At 39.5% G+C, this 21,129-nt stretch overlaps 2 protein-coding genes across 2 annotated transcripts in view; one reads left to right on the top strand and one right to left on the bottom strand.

Annotated features, from left to right (window-relative positions):
• The window catches only part of RAPH1 (Ras association (RalGDS/AF-6) and pleckstrin homology domains 1), a 193,858-nt gene extending 173,021 nt beyond the window's left edge, over positions 1-20,837 (bottom strand). Inside the window, exons 1-2 of the mRNA XM_064434205.1 lie at positions 19,620-20,837; positions 17,589-17,681 (exon numbers count right to left, since the gene is read on the bottom strand). The gene's annotated coding sequence lies outside the window, so the exon portion shown is untranslated. The remainder of the gene's footprint in view (positions 1-17,588; positions 17,682-19,619) is intronic.
• CTLA4 (cytotoxic T-lymphocyte associated protein 4) lies at positions 11,047-15,211 on the top strand. The gene is made up of 4 exons (XM_064434237.1): positions 11,047-11,218; positions 12,420-12,770; positions 13,234-13,343; positions 14,242-15,211. Exons 1-4 carry the CDS (start codon positions 11,161-11,163, stop codon positions 14,410-14,412), a joined length of 690 nt encoding a protein of 229 aa, XP_064290307.1. The 5' UTR covers positions 11,047-11,160; the 3' UTR covers positions 14,413-15,211.
• Positions 20,838-21,129: the final 292 nt, after the last annotated feature.

The raw sequence follows: 21,129 nt of genomic DNA, 5'->3' as shown, positions 1-21,129 counted from the left end.
GAGCAAAATTACTATTTTGCTAGAAAACTTTACTACAGCAGTCATTGCTCAGAGGACCTTTGAAGTCAAAGATGAGTAGACCTCAAGTGCCACAACAGGCAATTGTGCAGAAATAAATTTCAATTTCAAAGATTCATTCCATCCATGTATTCCCTGAGGTGACACTGTTCACAAGTGTGAGCCATATCACACTTGTGTGTCAAGCCATATAACAGAGTACCTGTTTAGGATTTAATTATCTTCACTGTGTATTAGATGTACTATATACATGAGTTGGAGAGTCAAGACTCAGAAAGATTTAAACACAAACGAAATGTATGTGGTTTAGGAGAAAGCCTTGAGGAATTCCCTAGTCCTGTCCTGACTGTCAGGAGTGTTTTGTGCTAGGCAGTATTTTACAACATGTTTTCATGATCTGCTTTACCTGATCTCAGTCAGTATCATCAAGGAAAGGCAGCACCATTCAGACTGTTTCTCTGGTCTCCAGGTGCACCACCACTCTGTTGTGGTGGCACTGGGATTAATTTGGCAGTGGCATAAACTGGAGCAAAGAAAGGATTTCTCTTACACAGCTGCACAAAGGCTAATGCCACAACAAGGCAGAGGAGAGGCACTGGCCTATTTGGCTGGGGATTTGGGGGGGCAGGAAATGATCCTGCCTGTTCTGGTAGAAGTTGCTCTTCCATGAGATCTGGCTGTCAGTGAAACCCATGACAGGGAGCTTTTCTTCTCTGTGTGATGAGACAATTCATGCATATGCAGTGTCTTCTCACTTGGATCGCAATAATTTATACAGTAAAATCCCATGAGTTTAATCAGTTAAAAGGTGGTGGTTTGGGCTTGCCTGAGGGAAATAATGAGGTGGGAGAGTGATAGCTGCTTCAGCTTAAGAGATAAGAACTGAGATCTGGCAGTAGCACACCTCCAACTGCAGGCCAAGTCCTCCCTTTGCAGGGAAGGCTTAGTGCTGCTTTGTGCAAGGTTGCTGTCACAAGAGGAATCTTTTAGCAGCTCAAAAGCAGCACCAGAGTGCCTGCACTGAATGTGTGCCCACCATGTAACAGCAGAGGTGGTCCAGTTGGTTGGTAAACAGTATTGCTCCCTGAGGAGAATTTCCTCTTGAAGGTTGAGAATTGCCAATGGAAATTAGAGCTGCCTGCAGTTTCAAGAGTACAAGGACAAACTTTTTGTCATATCTTCACCAGAAATCAAGTCACATGAAACATGATTTGCCACTAAGACACGTCGATTGTCTGGGCTTCACAATGTCCCTGAAATGAGCACAAGCAACTCAGAAGATAAAGTGCCATTGGCTAAGCTCTGCTGCTGCCTGATCTTCAAGAACTGGAGGTCTTGGTGGCATTGGAATTGAAGAATCAATCTGCCCTTGACAACAAAATACCTTATCATCTGCCTTCCCTTTCCCACTAAACGAATGATGGTTGCTGTAGGTACACACTCCTATAGAAAACTTCCACCTATCAAGGGCAGAAAATGTCCAACAATGACATGGACAATTATGGTAGACATTTAAACAGCTAGGAGTGTACAGGCTAGATGTGGCCTTTATGACATTTGCTATTAAACTGGGTAACTGAGAAAAAGCTTTGAAGAAACTGTGGGCATTTATTTGAGTGAATTCAAGTAACAGCAAATGCAGGTTAACTAAAAATGCAGTTAATCCTGCAGAGCAAATGGATTACCATGTAAACAGCGTGCAGATGGCTGCTGTCCATTTTAGTGCAAAGCTGGGGTACCTAGGATACCACCCTGAGACCTCACTGGTCCTATGCATGAGTGAGAAGTGCAAGGAAGAGAACATTTCTTGTGCAAATTGCAAGCAGCAATACTAAAGCAAAAAGCAGGTGTGTTCCTCTTCAAGGTCAGCTGAAAAGCCTGGCAGCATGAGGGTGAATGAGGTCAGAGTCCTTCAGAGAGGCTGCTGGGGAGGAACTGACTGTGATTCACTTCAGAAAGGTGTTGATTGACAGTAAAGAGGAAGCTGGCAGCCCTTGCTTCCCACCTCACTCACTGGTGGCAGCGTTTGCAGTTTCAGGGCACAGAGAAGAGGGAAATTGCAAAAGGAAGGGGAAATCAAAGCTTCTTTGTTTCCCTCCTCTGCCTCTGGTCCCTCAGTTTGACCTTGAGTGTCTCAGTTCTGGTGTTTTTCTTGGTGTTTGCTTCCCCTAGGGGTTCACCTGTAAGGACAGACCTCTGTGAAGAGAATCCCTCCACCTGTTGCCAAAAAGAATTCCTACTGTGCTGGAGATCCTGAGCAACATCAGCTGGCAGGCCAGGCCTGCTATCCCTGCTCTCCCTGCCACCCCTGCTTTGGTGCTACCTCGGGGGGCAATGGGTACCCCAGGGACAGGTGGCTGCTCCTCATCCTTTCTGCTGACACCATCCGAGTAGTAACAGGTTTTACAAACAGCTTCATGAACCAAGTCATGTCACCATTTCTGTCCTCTCAGTTACATTTACCTCACAGGATGGCAGCATTTGATATCTCAAAAGATAAAGAACAATTTTTGTCAGCAAAAGAAAACTAGGGAAGATTGATGATGGTATGAAGGAGGGTGGCAATGAGCTCAAAACTATATACAAGGCAAAAGTCTAAATAATCAGATGAGTGAGGAGGGTTATAGTGTGCAAGTGGAGAGTCATTGAGTCATATTTCAAGCTTGTACCATAAAATGACCTATAACTATTTCCCAGAAGGTGATTAGTTTGCATAATTCAGAAGTTTTATGAAGGGTGTTCATTGGAACTCAATGAATAATTTTTTTTTGTGTTTCATTGGCAAATTTGGAAAGTCAAGAGGGCTCATTTCAGTCAGATTGAAAGGAAAAAAAATTTTTTTGTGAATAGAAAAGTAAAACAAGTAATAATTTGGAGGCTTCAAAACAGACATTTAATCCTAAAACAATTAAGACCTGATTTGGATGGTGACTATTTAAATGTTGTTGAATATTTTAAATGGAGGGGTTTTGGAAGGAAAATGATGCTTTGAAAGAAAAATAAAATAATTTAATTTGAAAAAGAAATTTTGAGAATTATTTAATGCAAAATTTTGATTTTCTATTCCTTGTTGTTAAAGAATATGATTGTACTGACCAAGCTCCTGAAGTGTATTACTATCTCCTGTCCTAAACTTTTGGCTGCAGAAGTTTATTTCAAAAACAAAAGTCCCATTCCAAGGATTGACAGCATATCAGGCAAATACAAATTTCCCAAGACTCTAGAGCTGCAGCTCCATGTGTCTCCAGCTCCTCCGTGGCCCAGGGAGTTTAACAAAACACTAACCACTCACTGCCAAGTCACAGACAGAAATTATTGCTGCATCCTCTCCAGAGCCTGCATTTGCCAGCTCAGTGCATTATGACTTAGTACACAATCTACCATTAAATAGCTTGAAAATGAAACTACTCTGTTTCAGGACGCAGTATTAAATGAGCAGCAAGAAAAGTGCTCTTACAGAGCATTTGTAGTTAAACCCCTTCAAGCAGGAATGGGCAATGCTGTAGTTCAGTAGCTGAAGCGAGACTGAGTCCTGTTTAACCCCTCTAGCCCAAATCTCTAGTACAGAGATACCATATATTTTCACTGAATCTTGACCCCTGGCAATAACCCAACACGGGCGGATACATGAAGCATGTAGTACTGCAGGAACAGCAATTACAAGGCTGTGGCAGCAGTTTGCTGATGAGCTTAGATTAATGAGAACCAGGCAGTCTGCTTTCTTCTACTCGTTCTAAACGGCATCAGTTAGTTGCTGACATTTGAAACTCACAAAAAGTGGGTTAATACAATGGCCATTTAAATGAGCAAACATAGCAAAAAACCTTAGGAAGTGAAACTTTCTCAAGAAAGCTTTGCTTAACTAGAGTTGCTTTTGCTGAAAAAGGTTCCCTTCACCTTTTCCTCCTTTCACCCGTTACTGGTTCTAGACATAAAAAAGAAAAAATATATTTTGCTGGTATGTAAGATACTGCTGGGTCTTTTTTTGTAAAAGAGATAATGATTTTAAAATGAACTATATAGTGGCGGACTTTAAAAGAGTTTTATGAAAATAAGTACATGCATTTTCTAAAAAAATTTCCATTTTCTTTCAACATTTCTTCAAAACTGTAAAATTCAAAACATGTCTTCCTATTTTGCTTAGAGTTTGATTTTATTGGTCCCCATCCAACACATTTGTTTTCTTTGTATGTACTCGATATAATCTCACTGATATTGAAAAGAAAAATTCCCAAAGTGGTGTGTTACCCACCAGCCCATCCCCTTTTACTGATTTTGTGGTCTTTTTTCATAATTTCTTTCCCCTCTAGGAATACATTTTCAAATTTCCTTGATTCTCCCCTCCATCCCCAGTACACAGGCCAACAAAACTGATCACTATCATACCTTGTAGTATGTCAAACCTGTGGTCAAAACATAAAGAATTCTTTTAGAGGATGGATTTGAATTTTAAGATGTAGGATTTCCTAGCTGGGTTTTCAGGTATGACAGTGGGAGCAACCAGCTAGAGCTGTGATGAAGCACTTAAGTTGAATACTCACTGCAGTCAGAGGCCTTATAGCAGGCATTATTCGGTGCTCAACTTAAATAACCAAGAGAGCAACCTGGCCACACTCACACATTCAAGTTAACATTTGTAAGAGTTGCTATGATGTCACTGTCTAAGAATATGAGAAACACAAAGCTTGTAGAGAGCTTCTATTCTGTGGGGAAGAGTGGGTTGAACAACAAATCCCACAGTTGATACATATTGGAAGGTATAGGACCTACTTTTAGTTTGCTGATGCCAGCCATAAAGCCACTGCTTGGCTGTAGTATCCCATTTGCAGAGATGTCTGCCTTATGGAGTGACAATTTTTTTGCAACTGCTGCACTTCAAAATCAGAAAGGTTCTTGCAAAGTCTGGAATTTATTCTACAATCCTCTGCTAGAAAATCTGTATCTTTGTTTTTCAGAGCCCCCAGCCTATGATTTAATAATCATTCTAATGGCAACTCATAATCCTTGCATACATCACTGATAACTTTCAGTAACATGTGGTGGCATGGACCAGAGGCAAAGAGATTGAACATTAAAGTTCCTTAAATCAGGGCATCAACCCTACAGATATTAGACATAATTCCCGGGATTACATTCTCATACAAGCCTTGAATAAACAATCTGTGATAAAGCCACTATGATTCTTGTAAATAAAACTGCAAGGAAAGAGGCAAGGAGAAGGTGTCTGAAACAGGAAAGCAAGGCAAGGTTTATAGCAAGGAGGGAGTCTGAAATGGTCCTCATCCCTCAGTGCTGAGTTTCTGTATTGCCTAGCTCTGTCATGCAAAATTTAAAGAGCATTATTGACAGAGATGCAGGTGGTGCATTATCTGGTCTTCACTAAAATGTTTTTTCACTCATAAGAGACTTTTGGGCAGGTTTTACCTTGTAGTATACTTCACTCACCCCAATAGTGACATCTGAAAGCAATAAAAAGCTACATGTACCCTTCACTGATCCAGCCACTCATATTTCTGCCAGAACATCCTTTGCCCCCTTGGTATTCTCATTTCCCTGCCTCCACCTCATTACAAGCCCTCTGAGACTTCCACATAGAAGCTGTTCCCCTAAAATGTCCAATGCTTGTGGCTTGTCTTCCCAAACTGAGTGTACCCCTGGGAAGAGGTGCATACTGTGCTGTACTTCTGAGATCTAGTCCCTGCAAAGGCAAACCAGACAAAAGGTGGACAAGGCTGAATGCGACCAAATACCTTTAGAAGCCTTAGCTCATGATTCTTGTTCACCTCAGCTGCTGAAACAATCTCCGCTGGCCTTGACAAATGTTGGCTCACTGCTATGTATTCCAAATGTTAGTGTGAATCTGTCAGTTTAAACACCTTATCCTTCTCTTTGTGCCTATCCAGTGACTTCTACCTTCTGCTGCATTACCGACTTCTCCCTTAATTTAATTTAATTCAATTTACTTTCATTTTGTAGCCCATCCCATTCTAACTATCAGCTCACATCCACTCTCCCAAAATGGCCTCCAGACTTTGGCAAACAAAGTTGACCTTCATTATTCACTTGTCATTAATTCAAAGTAGTACTTTAGAATCTGCTCCATGTCCTTCCTTGGATGACCTTCACTCTGTGAGATTATGAAAACGCCTTTCTTTGCCAGGTCTCCTGCCTTTCAAATATTTGGATTCTCCATAAGTCTACTGAGCTGGAGCACTATCTCCTTGACATAAACTTCATTGAGTTCTTGGCTTTATAAAGGTTTAATTCTATATTTTTCTGGAGTCCTGCTTTGATCTTATTAGATTGAAATACCATAATTTTTTTTTACACATTAGGGATTTAATTAGCCCTGTGTAAACTGGAAGTAGGCCCTTAATTATGCTTCTTATCTGTACCCTTTAAAAATATTTCTTACCCAACTCATTTTGGATTAGAATGTCATTTCTTGCATGTTTTCAGCAAAACTTTATGATTTATTCTTGTGTTCCTCATTAAATTCAAACTCCTGCAATATCAGAGTCAGAGACTCAGAAATATGTCTACCTCTTGCTGTTTTTCATTTTTGCAATGCTTTGAGAAATAAAGGAAAGTGGAAGTAAAACATTTCTCCAGTAATTCTCCAGTCATAGGGTACACTTAAAGCTTAATTTTAGACTTGGGGGGGTTCCTTTGGTTCTTCTCTGCTTATTCATGAAAACAGACTAGCTTTCAGTCTTCGCTTTGGGGTGAAAATATCTGCTATTCTGTGCTCAATCCCAAGTGATTGGTCTAGAAACAACAAATACGTGAAGCTCTTATTTGGAAAACTCCTTGCAGTAAAGGAAAGTTGTTAAACATCTGCCAAGACACTTATGGTCTCTGTTAAAATTTGTCCTAAAATCTTTCCCTTGCTACAGCCCCCTGCAGGAAACTGGACAAAAATAAGGAAGTCAGTGTGTGAAGACCTTTTGCCTGTGTTGTTTCTCAGTCCTGTGTCTCTATTTCCTCTTACTTCTGCCTGTATCTCTTTCCATACATGCCAGCTCTTACATTTTGACCATAAGCTGAGTAGGGATGGGGTGGAGGCAATACATTCACACAGGCCTGGTTGCTACTGGGACATAGATGGCTTAAGACAAATAACATGTAGCAAACCCGGCCAGGTAAGGGCTAGAATGCAGCCTTACTCAAGGCTAACTGAGAACTGGCAGCATTAAAAAGCTGGGAAGAAATTTGACCTCTGTGTTAGATAATTATAGATGCTACGCATGTCAGGAAAGCTTGGATATAATTAACTTCATTGTAGGGGAAACAAAGCCTAGCTTCCAGAAAAGAAATACAGATTATTGTATAACAAAGAAAAAGGACACTCAAATATTCACCCCCATCTTGAATCGTTTTGGACAATCTTCTCATCAGCAGAAGCTCCCAAGAACACCAATCCCATGTGCCCTAAGAAGTAGTGCAAAGAGAATTCCTCAGCTAATGTTGTCCTCACCTCTTCTGAGGCTGGATTGAGGGCACAGGCTTAGGACTGGAGAGCAGCATTTACAAACCCAGGTTAAAAGCTGAGAAAAAGGCAACAATTATGAGAGACTTAAAAATCAGTAGTTTTGTGATATGAATTTTGATTCCTTCAGGAACTAAGTCTGATCCACCAAACTTGGTTATATCCAGGCCTTTATTTAAACTAACCAGGTTTTAGTCCTTTAATGGTAATGAAACAGTATTTTTTCCAGTCACTCTGTTATTTCCTTTTCTCTTTACCTCTTGTTTTGTGCAAAAAAATTTTTCTTCAGCCATACCACTTAGAGGTCTGGATTTTTTTCAAATGACAGAGCACTTCAAAACCCCAATAGGTTTGTGGCAAATGAACGTGGTAAAAACGTGAACTGTTTAACATAGTAAGACATGATCTCACATTTTGAGTGTAGCAAAATATCCTGAAACCAGATACTTATGCAAATTATAAGAATTTCTTCTCCCCATTACATCTCAAGCAATTTACCAAGCAAGTTCCTGTCACAGAAAAAAAAAAAAAACCATGGGCAGCATGAGACAGGCTTACAAGTGTGAAAATAATTTTTTGAATAAAAACATTTTGCAATGGCAATTCTGACAGGGTATCAGCAGGAAGGTTTGCCCTAATAAGTGTTCAGTGAAGAAAAGCAAATCACTAGAATGCAACTCACTAACCCAAAATGAGAAAGAAACTTATGTGAGAAACCTAGTTATTTAACTTCCTAGCAATCTGAGTAATCACAGTAGTGTAGTCCAGTGTAAAACTGCATGTCCCTCCCTCAGCTAAGTTCAAAGAGGTCGTGAAGCCCAAGCTGCTCCCTAGATGAACCCTTTGCTTAAGGCTCTGCAGCTTTGCACTGCAAGGCCTCAATCCTCTCCCCTACTCTGACACTTTGCTGTGGTAGCATATGTAAAGTATAAAGGGTTTCTGTGACATGGGAATTAATAACCCCCTTAAGAACAAAGAGAGCTACAGTATAGTATGTGCATTAAAGGAAAGAAGAATATAATGTTGAACTTTTGGAGCACAAAGTGCAAGCTTTTAGAAACAGCCTGAGGAATAACTTCACTCTAAAGACCTGAATCTCAAAGTCAAAATTAGGGCTCTTCTTTCAGCCATTCTCTTGTCTGGCCATTAGACTATGTGTAAGGTTACATTAATGGGAAAGGGTGAAAGATGAAGAGTTCCCAAGATAAAAGTCGGAGCAGGGAGATTCCAGACCACACAGAGAAGAAGGTGTAGTAACTAGGTAAGATAGGCCCAGTGGCTGTAGCCCACAAAGCATGGCCTGCATTTTTCATATGATATATTCAGGGAAGGTGGGGCAAGCAGAAGTCCAGAGAATCCTGACCAGCTGAAGAGTAGCCAGATAAGAGACACAGAGGAGAGAACAGGTGTCCCCAGTGATTCTTGTGGATTTTATTTTAGTGGGGAACCCATTCTGTTATCAATACCTTGTTCCATGCTGTAACTGAGCTGGAAAGGATGGGAGCAGTGCAAGTGAGATCTTATTTGGAACAAGATCCCTTCTACTGCATGATCTACCTGTTGTCTGCATTTAGTAGCTCAAGAGCCAAAGTCTGATTATGAAGGGTAGGAGGCACCATGGCAAGGTAATTATCCATTGGAAGGGATAACTGGAGGCAGCCTGGCCTCACTTGGGCAGTGAAGACAGAGAAGGCTTCAAGAGACTCCACAGGGAGACATGTTGTGCTTAACTTAGAAAAGTAGTTATCATAACACAAGGCTTTTAAGGAAGAACAAGGGTAAAAAGGAAAAAAGTTGTGGATCTGAAAATGCACCCTGAGAACAAAATAGCCAGGAAACAAGATGAGTACCACTGGAAATAAAGCTAGCTAGAGCAGTCTCATACAGGAGAGAAAGGAGTGCCAGAGTGCTGCCTGTCACTCTAGCAGGGCAAGATCCCATGGGTATGCATGGCATGAGCACTGAGCTTTACATGGCAATGCTCTGCCAGTGTTTAATGGCTAATTGCACAATCAATTTGCAGTCTCAATCAATTATCAGGAGATGACACCATAGTTGATGAAGCTCAAATGCATCATTTGTTTAACTGTATGTAAAACCCAAGCCCAAAAGATACAAAAATGGGCAGATAATTTAGTTACTATGCTGGATATGAAAATGTCAGGCATAACCTGGTAATTTCATGCCATAAATCTCACTGATATTCTGGTACATGACGTTGCAATTGCATTTATTTTACATTTAATATTAAAATTGATTTAAGCTTGTCTAACCAGTAATACAATATGTGCCTGTCTCATTATTAGGGTGCAGTTTTTCATTTTACCATAGCAGTATTTTTATTTATCATCAGTTCTGTCTTGAATGTTGGTTAAGATTAAAACGACTGTGAATCTGTCATTAAACAAATATTGCATAACCTATGAAAGCAGCAATCTTATTTATATCATTAGGTATTTATGTGATTTCAAGACTGAGTATTTATCCTGGATCTTTGGATTGGGCTGGCTAGTGTTCAATAACTAATGCTGTTAATTTTTCTAGGTCACAGTGCAAAAGCAGGTCTTTGCAATCTACTAGATCTACATATATAAATAAATGATGAACCACCTTCTAAAAGAATTTCTCAAAGTGTCAGTAAAAAAAAGAATGCTGACTTTCAGGATAGCTGAAGTGAACTCTCATTTTTATGGAATTCTTTAGGCAATGATTCATGGATGTGACAGCTTATCATATAAAAAAAGCAAAACAATTTGCAGAGCTTACATAACATTTAAAAGGTCCATGAACAAAAACTGTTTCACTGAGGTTTGAAATGACGCAGGTGCTCTAAGCAGAGATAGCAATAATCAAAGCTCCTGCAGTGTTTTTCATCTGTTGATGTCAAGGTAGTTAGGCAGTAAAGTCCGTAGGTAACAAAGTTCTGTACAGATGTGGAAGTCATTAGCTATAAACCTAGATAATTTTTTCTTGAAAACAGGAAAACTTAAAGAGGTTGGGTTATGATTCAAGTCACATTGCTGATAAAAAAGATGAAGTAATTGCAAGTGTAATCAGTATTTTGAAGGGGTAGCAATTTTTAAACATCAAAACCACTAATATTAAAGCAAGCAAAGAAATTTGGGGTGGAGGCAAGTCCTACATAAAAAATCTAGCTTGCAGGGATTCACTGTGCCACATTAGGAAGAAGTACAGTTCTCTGCATGTTGCCCTGGTAGGAAATACCTGATGATTGCTAAAATATTAAGTGCTATGATTCTGCAAGCTGGCACCCCCGAAGGGCCTGAACTGCTCTAATGATGATTACCTTTCCTCCCACAATTCTTAAAGCAGAATGGAGTGGCAGTTTCAGATTGAATATATATTTTCCATGTGCTGAATAGTTGTTTTTGTTCATGCTGTTTGAGGTTAACTGTGCACGTACTAATCAAACCCACTGCTTCCTTTCTCGTAAAACCAAAACAAAGCTTCATACTACTTTCAGGTACAGCATCTGGGATCAAAGCTATATATACACACTGGCTCTGTGTGGGTTCAAACATTTCGAAGATTCAGTATCCTGAAAGGTGTCACCTCTTTTCCAGTCCTGAGAGTTCCAGTTTGTCTTAAAGTCTGAAGGCATCAGCACCTTCAGCCTCTGTCCCAGCACAGGAATGCTCTCAATATTGATCACCGTGAGCTTTCTCTGCACAGCCACTGCCATTGCTGAAGGTGGGTAGATGAAAGAAGCAAGGTATCTGGGGTTGCTGATTTGTTTTCAGTTTCATGTCCTGGCAGGAGACAGACTTGGTACAACAGGGAGACATAGGACTAATGGGAGTGAAGTCTTGGTGCACTGCAATGTACCTAGAAAACCACACACAGACTTTATAGCAGTACTATCTGCAGGGACACTGGGCAACATTCAGAGTAGCTCAAGAAGGAAGAAAAGATCTTGAAAAACCAGGCACTGCAAGTGAACTTGTGACAGCTGATAACACGGATTTAGAGGTTTGAATGTGTGGAGGCATTCTACTCTTCATATGGAATTCTTGCATTGCAGAACTGACAAGATAAACCCTGCCCCAAAATGGACTGATATAAAATGAGATATAAAAAATAATGATGAGTCTTCACAGCTTACTAAAGCAAAAGATAGTGCCATCCCATCATGTGTCATGATAGAATATTGAAGTTGCAAAAAGCTGTCAGTGAGGTTGTACATGGTACAGTAATTTCCCCTTATGATTTTTTTTGAGTCTTTAATCAGGCTTTGTTATGTGCTGTTATATTAGCTTGGGGTATATATTGTTGCTATACTGTGGTTTGGGAATAGCTAGTTAAAAATAAGGAGAAAAAAGATCAGAAAGAAAAGTATGCAAACAGATTTTCTGTTCAGTTTTACTGTTACCTAAATCATTCTTTTCCATATTCCATACAGGATATCAACTTTTTTGTTCCTAAATGTAAATATATTTCTACTAGGCAGAAATTGTGATTTAAAAGTCTGATTTTAAATTTAAAATTTCAACCTTATAATCTATAGTCTATTGTTTTTTAGTTTCTTATGTATACTTACTTTCTTATGTATAAGAAGTTTCTGTTGAGGAAAACTGAAGCATGCAGGCCATTCATTGCCTGACTAAGTGGGCCAAATAACCTACTATTTAAGCAACAAGTAATTGCTGAGATTTATAATATAATTTTTAGTAATAAAAGCATTTCTTGAGCTTTTTAAAGAATATTCATGTACTGCTAATGTGAACTGTGGGCTTGGAGTTCCTTCTTTGAAAAGAGCATTTCTAGGAATCACCCATGGATAACAGGAGGTGGCAGAACTCCCTTTCTACTGTACAGGTTTGAAGCAAATGACTCCAGATCCAGATCCTTTCTTGACTGTTCCCTTACCATCACACTCTTTATTTCCTTACAGTAATGGAAGTGACTCAGCCAGCAATTGTGCTGGCCAACAGGCATGGAGTTGCCAGCTTGGTGTGTAACTACAAGAACATCGGGAATGCAAAGGAAATTCGAGTGACTTTGCTTAAACAGACTGGTGACCAGAGCACAGAAATCTGTGCTTCATCATACACCATGGAGTTTAAAACATTCTTTGTGAAAGAGATCATTCAGTGCCGTGTTACCCCCGGCCAAAACAATGTGACCCTCACGCTGGCTGGCCTGCAAGCAAATGACACCGGGCTTTACATTTGCAAGATGGAGCGGATGTACCCCCCACCCTATTTTATGAACAAGGGAAAAGGCACACATCTCTATGTCATTGGTAAGGCAAACAGGTTTACAGTACTGTGATACTTTCAAGTTAAGAGAGTTGCTATTACATCTCAAAGGTGTTCAGAGATCTTTTTGTAAGAACTGAGGGTGAATACTGGTTTCAGCACTGAAAATCTTGACTAGCTCTTATTTCTTTCAGGTCTCCCTGCAGATGCCCAAAGCAAGCATAGTCATAGCCATGGAATGATAACATAAGCAACACCATGCAGTGTACACTGTGTCTAGGCTATCTTAGATACAGAAGTGCAAAAAGTAACAGAGTAAGGTGTGAGATCCTCTACAGATAAAGACTCTTTTCATTGGAGGTTGAGTAGGCAGCAGAGCTCAGTCCTAGTGGTACCCTGGGATAGCACGTATTAGAGAAAAGCAGTGTAGAGACTGACTCACTGACTCTAGGGCCTTCCTTATGAGGCTCATGTGTGACATGACATTTGTGATATCATATGTTTTAGATCCAGAACCTTGTCCAGACACTGCCATATATCTCTGGGTATTAGGAGCTACTGCCTCAGGATTTTTTCTTTACAGTATCATCATCTCAGCCATTCTTGTGGGCAAAGCGGTAAGTCCCATCAACTCAAGCCCCCTTCTGCTAATAATATCCCTTTGTATGATGAGGACAAGGAGAAATAAATGAGAACAGGGAAGAACACAGTGAACAAACCCAGTGAGATGCTCCACTTTGCAAGTGCAATATTATTACAACAATATAAAATAAGATAACTTGCTGGACCTGACACTTTATTTATGGCTCAGTTGTTTTGCCAGCATACTAGAAAGCAGTCAGCTTCCATCAGATGGACTGAGCCTTGGCTTAGGGCTGGATGCTTAAAACCAGGCAAAGTCCTGGATGCTTCTGGGATTGAAGAAAACAGTCTTCGTGTGTACTCTCATTTCACAAATGATTCACACAAAATCCCAGAATCTAATTTGTTCCTTTTCTTATCATTCACCTCTGCAAAGAAAATTTAAACAACCTTCTCTTTGGATGGGGGAGGTGTAACTTTAAACATTTTGAATTTCACAGCTACAAATGTCTGCACAAAAATATGCAAAATGTAAGCCTGGGTTGCCTTTTTCCACAGGGGTCTGCAGCACTCATAGTCTGTTAGAAATTAACTTGAGCTTGAAACCAAACAATGATTTTTCAATCAGTCCTTGTTCCTAGAAGGTAAATGAAGCTGTCAGGTGTGAACACTCCTAGCTTTCAACCAACACTGAACTCTGAAGCAGGAGCTAAATGAATGGCAGGACCCTTTTTTTTTTTTAATAAATAGCCCCTGTACATCCTGATCCTCCATCAAATGCTCTTAACAGATCTTCTATAAAGTGGCAGAGAAAGTGTCTAGAATACATTCTACTCAGTAAAGGAAGAACATCTATTGGTTTCTCTAAAATGTGCTGGTCAATGATTATGCTGTGATTGCTTGTTTATTTTACTTTCTTCCCATATGTTACAGATAAAGAGAAGACGATGTCTCACTACTGGAGTCTATGTGAAAATGCCTTCTGAAAAGCTAGAAAAAAAAGTGATTCCATTCCACATCACTGTTAACTGTAACAAGGAAGGAGAGAAACCATTTCCTAGCTGGGATGGAGTGTCTGCTAGTTCATTTCAGTTAAAGAAATAAATTAACTGCCTTTTTACAAAAGGCATACAGGAAGGTGAGAGAATATTCTTTGTAACTTCTGTGGTTTGGAGGAGAATAAATAGTAGATGTATTCACATTTGAAGATTAACCCTATCACATAAAAATGGCTACATTAGGCCATTGACTTTTTTGAGATGTATTGTACCAATATGTAATATATATAAGTGTGTAGCATTAAGAGCTATTGCTGTTACAATTGAGCATCTTACTGTCAAATTTCATCATGCCTACTGATCAACTGAAATCCAAACACTATTATGACAGAGACTTGTGTGCCACTGCAAGGCTGATCCACAAGTCTGGGAGGAGAGGTAGGAGAGCACACTAATGTACAAAAGAATGTTGACTTTTTTCCCTGCATTGATATTTATTAGTTCCATTTATGGCATTAGTGCTCTGCACTCCCACAGAGGCCTCCCCATAGGCTGGCACTGATGACACTGCTGCTCTTGAAGCCTGATCTTAGCTCTCTTGAGAGCTCTCTTGAGTGGCATTGTGTCCCAGAAGTGCTGTGATGGAGCTGACTGATGGTCTCAGCCAGTGCTGACAGTCTGGTTAGTGAAAAGGCACCAGCAGGAGCCCTCTTAGGCTGTGTTGGGAGAATGCTCCAGCTCTGCTGGGGCCCTGTGTTTTACAAATGCTAAATTAGCATCCATCCAAAAGGCAGAAGTATGTTGCTGTGTTTAACAAAGTCTATTTTCCATGAAAATACTGACAGTGTATAATCTTGTTTATTAGTAATGTACCTTTCAATAAAAACCTTGAAGCTTTGCCCAAATTCGAGTTCATTTCTTGTTCACCATTCTCAGAATAGTGAGAAACAGGAAGTGGCTACATGCTAGAAAGCAGTGAAGACAACATGAACCTTTCCTCTCTGACCCTGTGTTTTGCCCTTCAGAGACAGCCTGTGTGCTCATGCCAACAGTTCTGTTCTCAGCTCTCCTTCTCAGCCAGCCACCATTACAATCTGTCAGTTTTTCCATTTGTCTAGTTACAGCTGCTGTGATGTGCTTTAGACACTCTACCAATCAATTTTTCACTTCCATCAGAGTTACTCACTTGCAGAAGGTAGCTGTAATGTAGCACCTCCTGTACATGTTTAAACAAAAAACTTGTCCTAGTTTCAAATCCTGTTTTCTTTGCACCACTCTGACACTCTCACTCACATAATGCCAGTCAACACACAAAGCTGCTGGAGCTTAAAACAACTTCAGAATTCTCAGCTACTATCTATTAATTTGATTCTTTGAGATCAAAATTTCACCTTGCAACTCAAAACACTGGCAGCATGTGCTTCTGTTTCACAGCTGTGAATCCATCTTCTTGGCTGCACAGCTGTGCAGCCAAACCCCAGAGCCCTTTATTCTATGTTCTGGCAGTGGCAGCAGCTCCCAGTACACAAAATCTCATAGCTCTTTTGGTCTGCTTTCCTCTCTTTCCTATTCAGCTGACACCACCTCCAACTGTGCAAAGACACATTCACATTCTTAATTTGCCAGTGTTTGCAGGTGCTAACTGCTCTCTTAGTGTTGATATATAAGTGCTGCATTAAGTAAAAGTAGAATTTGATAACTTTTTTTTTTTTTAAGGTATTTTAGTATTCTGACATTAGTCTGGTATTTTCCCCTAATTTTTCACTACCCAGTGTTTTGGGGTTAAAAAATGGTAAAGGTTCACATATCTATTGTCACTGCAAAATGACTAAACTTCTGCCCTTTCAGGTGCAGCCTGATCAGGCAAGTGTGTTCCATGACTCCATGATGAAAAATAGGTTTGACCCACACATCCACTGGTAGAAGCTGTAGAAAGCAGGAACAATTATCCAGGGTAATTTTTTCCACCATAAGCTAGTAGCAAATCATGTGTCCGACCTCTAATCAGGAATCAACTATTTCTTTTTTTTTCCTCTCTTTGACAATTCCTCTATACTTACTTTTCTTAAGCAATCTAAAAGCAGTTCAAGCACATTATATTCCAAGCTTATCTCTCCTGGGTGAAGAGATGCTTTGGATCTGTATCCACAACCTCATAACAACTGGCCACAGCTGGCTGTGAATCTGTGTCACCACAGAACCTGTGCATATTCCAATTCACCTCCATTTCTGACCACTAAGTAGACCATAACTAGGCCTTCTGCCTCCATCTGGACAATTTCCTTTTGGTACACCTGTGTTTCCTTGAGACATTCAGTCTGTAACAACCAGGAAAGAATTCTGCCATAAATTACTATCAGGTTACTAAAATAGCTGAATAGTGAAGGTTATGGGAGAGCAGAACAGAAACAATAATCTCACATACAGTAGTAGCAATATTTTGTCTTTGCCTCCTGTACTTAAATAATTATTGATGCTTATTATTTATCTTATTAATCTCTAAAATGATGATGTTTATTAATTATTTTATAAGGATTATTAATTATCTTATAAGAAATTACTTTGCCCAAACTCTCTGTCTGTTCTGATCTTCTCTTCATCCTTAGTGGTTACTTTTTCCAACCTTCTCTCATTTCTGCAGTGCTTAATTTTCTTTGGCTTTCCTTACCACTGTGACAGCCTTTGTTGAGCTAAATGTTATATAATGCTTTATCACTTTTTGTACTAAGCCAGGTTCCCCTTTTGAATTTTCTGGCAGAATAGTAGGTGCACTTAAATCAGCAGATGGGCAGTGAAGACCAAAGTGAGATTTCAGTTCAGATTTTATTGACAATGATATTCTCATAATTCATATCTGGCACTACAGAGATGAGTGGAGCCTAAGTACCTGCAGAGATGATATTTATACCTACCTCCCTATGGTTCATGTAGCAGCTAGCTCTGATGAGGGCAGAGCCCAAACCTCAGGAAATTTCCATTGTCCTGTGATGCCCCCCAGAACCTCGAGGTCTGTGCTTTTCCCTGATAGCAGGGAGAAGCATCTTTCACTATCAGCACTCCAAAAAAATTTATATTTATGAGTCAAATACAGTGTTCTGTGAGATCACAGCAGTACCAAAATGAAAGTTGAAAATGCTAAATCAGTGTGCATCCCAGAAAATGCAATAAAGAGGAAACCATGCCTCTTTCTGGGAAGAATGTGCAAAGCATAGATGAAAGGATTTGGTCTCAGAACTTTGCTCATTAGAGTGGGGAGTTTTAAAACACAACTGAGTATCTTACCTGGAAAGCCAAATTATGACACCATACTGCTTGGTGAGGTTCAGGAAGAACTTCTTTTGATATGCTGTTCACCTCTTTAGAAGATCTGTCAGCCTATTTGTGAAACAGAGAGTGTGAGTTTCTGGCTAGATGGGTCGGAATTCACAGGTATACAGGTCTGCATCAGAGACAATGGCATATGCATACACCACTCCCAGCCCCCAATATTCTACTTTCATTTTCATCCACTTTATCTGAACTATTTCTTTCCTTGTAATTTTCAATTATCAGCATCCTATCTGATAGAGAAAAACCTATGACAAAGGTTTCCCACACAGCTACTCTGTGAGTAGGCAATGAGTAGTCTATTATTTTAGGTTTAGAGATTCCCCACTCTTTGAAGGAATATATGAATCTGAACTCACTACTCTGTCAGGCCTTCATGTCTGTAGGGAAAGTTCATTAATGCCATTTCCCACAGATAATAATTTTTTAAAAAATCATCAAGCTCTCCTAGGCTATGCAAGAGCAGACATCCTTCCTGACGTCCTGACTTTTGCTCAAGACTTCCTTGGGTCTAATTTCTTGTTTTCCAATAACCAATGCTGGCATTGACCAGGTAACTCCTAACAGATCTGATAAAATTCTTGGCTTCAGGACTGACTTTGAGCTTTGCAGGTCCAAAGACTGTCAGTGTGTGTGTGAGGAGCTGAGGTGAGGTTTGGAGGCAAAGTACCTTGGAAGGTAACATACAATAGGCTTCTTCCTTTTACTAGATAAAAGCTATTACTGGGGAGTGAGTTCTGAAAAATCTACCAGAAAATGCATGATTTTGCGTGTGACAGGAATAATCTGAACCATGACTAAAGAGCTCTACCTCTAGGAGAGGCATAAACAGGAATCAGATGACGTATCCAAGAGTTGCAACAAGAAATCCAAACCAAAGAAGGCTGGTGCATAGCAGATGGATTTATGCATTACTAAAGCAAATTTATTGTTGACATTTGCAATCTGTATTCTTGCTTGAACATGTAAAAGTTATTTTGAGGTAGCTTCTGTCACAGCTAAGCAGTGGGGCCCCTACACATAACAGTTATTGATAAAAGATCTTAGAAACTGTGGGAAGAGGGAGGTTTAAAAATTGTGCCTGAAGGCAGTTTAAAAATTTTTGTTGTTTACTAGAGGGATGAAGCAAGGAAGAGTTTAGGTAAGGGCCAAAACGTCACTGGGAATCATTAGTAATTGCAGCCGAGGTAACATGGCAGATGTTTCCATGAACTAAAAGATTGTTACCTACTCAAAATTTCACTATTCTTTCCTTTTTCGACTTTTCAAACATAGTTCTATTTCTATTTCTATTTTTATAGCAAGCTGCCTTAATCACAGTCACATTTTTATATTTTACTGAACATTTTTTAGTGACTATGAAGTTTCAGTTGAACGAAAAGTTCTCAGTTTCTTCACTGGTGGCTTTTCCTCTACATTCTTTTCTGACTGCTGTTTTTAAAGAGTAGTATGTGAAAATGTTCGGTTTGGTCTGCTTCATTCAGCAAAAAGCAAGACCTTGCTTTCAGAGAAAATGGAATTTCTCACATAATTACATTATTCCAGCAGGTGGTACTGTTAGATGACTACATCCTGTAACAGCACAGGTGATACAGCTGGGAAACTTGAAACACTGGGTAACATCTGGTTGGACTATTCTGTTTTGTGGGTGGGATTTACTGACATTCATTCTCTAGCCTGCAATTCAGCAGCTTGTGTGGAAAGCTGGAACAAGCAGCAGTGTGCTTTATTCTTCCCAGACAAATCAGCGTCTGGGATGTAGGCTTTCTATAGGAAATGAATATTAAAGTTTGGGCCAAGATTGCCACTGACATGAAAAATACAAGATTGCTGCTTTTATATAAACAAAAATATATACATTGAACAAATTCTTCATGTTTTTTTCAAACTAGAAACTCAGTAGCCAGACCCCAAAGACTTACAGTTCAGTATACACAGGCAATAAATGAATCCTGTTCTATATTAAATGGGTTATTGTTAACTTACTGTAATTTAGTCTTGTTTGTAGAGTTTCTCCTTGGGAATTTGTAACTTCCTTGAACTAGTGATGAAAGGGGCCAGCAGAAGTACTGCTTACTTTTGTGCAAACTTGAAAGTCTTCCATCTGCAAACTGGAAAGCGTGAGGGGACTGATATGTACTAACTTCCACAGTACTTAGTGCTGGGCATTTGCAACATCATCAGCTGTAAGAAATATTTCAATATCCTTTCTCCCTGTGAAAATTCACATTAAAAGTTGGGTTTCTGCTGGCCTTCAGCTGAACTCCAGATACCTTTCCATGTGCTGTTGAGTGGGGAAAGCTGAGGTGTTTGAAGTTCTGTAGAAGCTTTGATAAGATTTCTCATCTTGCATGCTTTCAGAGCTGGCCTTTGTACCTGCTAGACAGAGCTGCTAGTTCTTGCTATTGTCATCTTTCTTCTTTGTTTGAAAGAAGAAACAGGTGATTAAAACCAGGCCTTCTCTTCTCCTGCGCTACAAAGAGTCTTAGGTGGTACTATGGTCCAATTTATTTGCATCATACAGATAAAAAATGCAATGAGCTGGATAAAAATTTTAAAAATACTTGGTGATGGGGAAACAAGTACCAAAAATAATCCACATTTGAAACTGTCACAAAACGTGGTATGTTAGCAGTACTTAATCAAGATGAGGAAGCAAAACAGTTCATTTCTCTGTAAGTTATCAAATCTTTCTGGTAAGTGACACTTCAGAAACATTTGACAGCTTCATAACTGGCTGACTTAATGTTTTACATGCAGGAAAGATGGCTAGAACAGCACTAATCAGCAGAATAAGTTGGTTTCACAGTTGAGCATTGGTGAGGTGTTAGATTGTGTGGGTAGCATTTATAAAAGCTTTCTCACTTTTAATTCTGTAGCAAAGATGACTGTCTGCTTCACAAATTAATAATATTTTCCTTTCTCTCATAATGCCAAATGAATTCATTATATCATATTATATTATATGACTATTTGTCTGGTCTTCTTTTTATAGTACTCTCACACTAAGATGAAACATCTCTTAAGCTCTTTTCCCTCTTCATCTCTCTGCAATGACATAGAATCATTATTATAATTTTACCAATAGGTTACAAACTCGTGTTATTCCTTCTCTCTTATTTAAGCCACGGGGACATATCTGGTGTAAAAAATTCCTCACATTAATGTCATCATTTATATTGCAATTTTCAGAAGAACATGTTATTTTTTATCATGTTTTTATTTAATATTTTATGACTAAAAAATACTAGACTTCCACACACTTTCATTAAATACAGCAATTGCTTTACTACCAGTGGTCACAAGGAAGGTGTGGTTCTTTCATGGGAGTTGACAGAGAAGCTTCACTGGTGCTTCAGATGCCTCAGTCAGAAACATCCCTCAAGCAGTGGCTTTCTGTTTCCTGGAAGGAGGCCATTCCCTATGCTAAGTGTGTGCATCTGTTTTCTTGGTTTATTTTCCAGTGCTGGATGCTCCAAAGGACCTGATCTCGTGA

Source organism: Passer domesticus, chromosome 10, assembly GCF_036417665.1.
Source record: "Passer domesticus isolate bPasDom1 chromosome 10, bPasDom1.hap1, whole genome shotgun sequence".
Taxonomy (NCBI): Eukaryota; Metazoa; Chordata; class Aves; order Passeriformes; family Passeridae; genus Passer; species Passer domesticus.
Note: the sequence above shows the minus strand (reverse complement) of the source record. Positions and strands in the feature narration are given on the sequence as shown.

Bases quoted from the DNA above. Each gene is read 5' to 3' on its own strand.
- CTLA4 (XM_064434237.1), top strand. From the start codon at position 11,161: ATGCTCTCAATATTGATCACCGTGAGCTTTCTCTGCACAGCCACTGCC. The intron at 12,771-13,233 runs GTAAGGCAAACA...CATATGTTTTAG, and splicing joins CACACATCTCTATGTCATTG to ATCCAGAACCTTGTCCAGAC. The intron at 13,344-14,241 runs GTAAGTCCCATC...CATATGTTACAG, and splicing joins CCATTCTTGTGGGCAAAGCG to ATAAAGAGAAGACGATGTCT.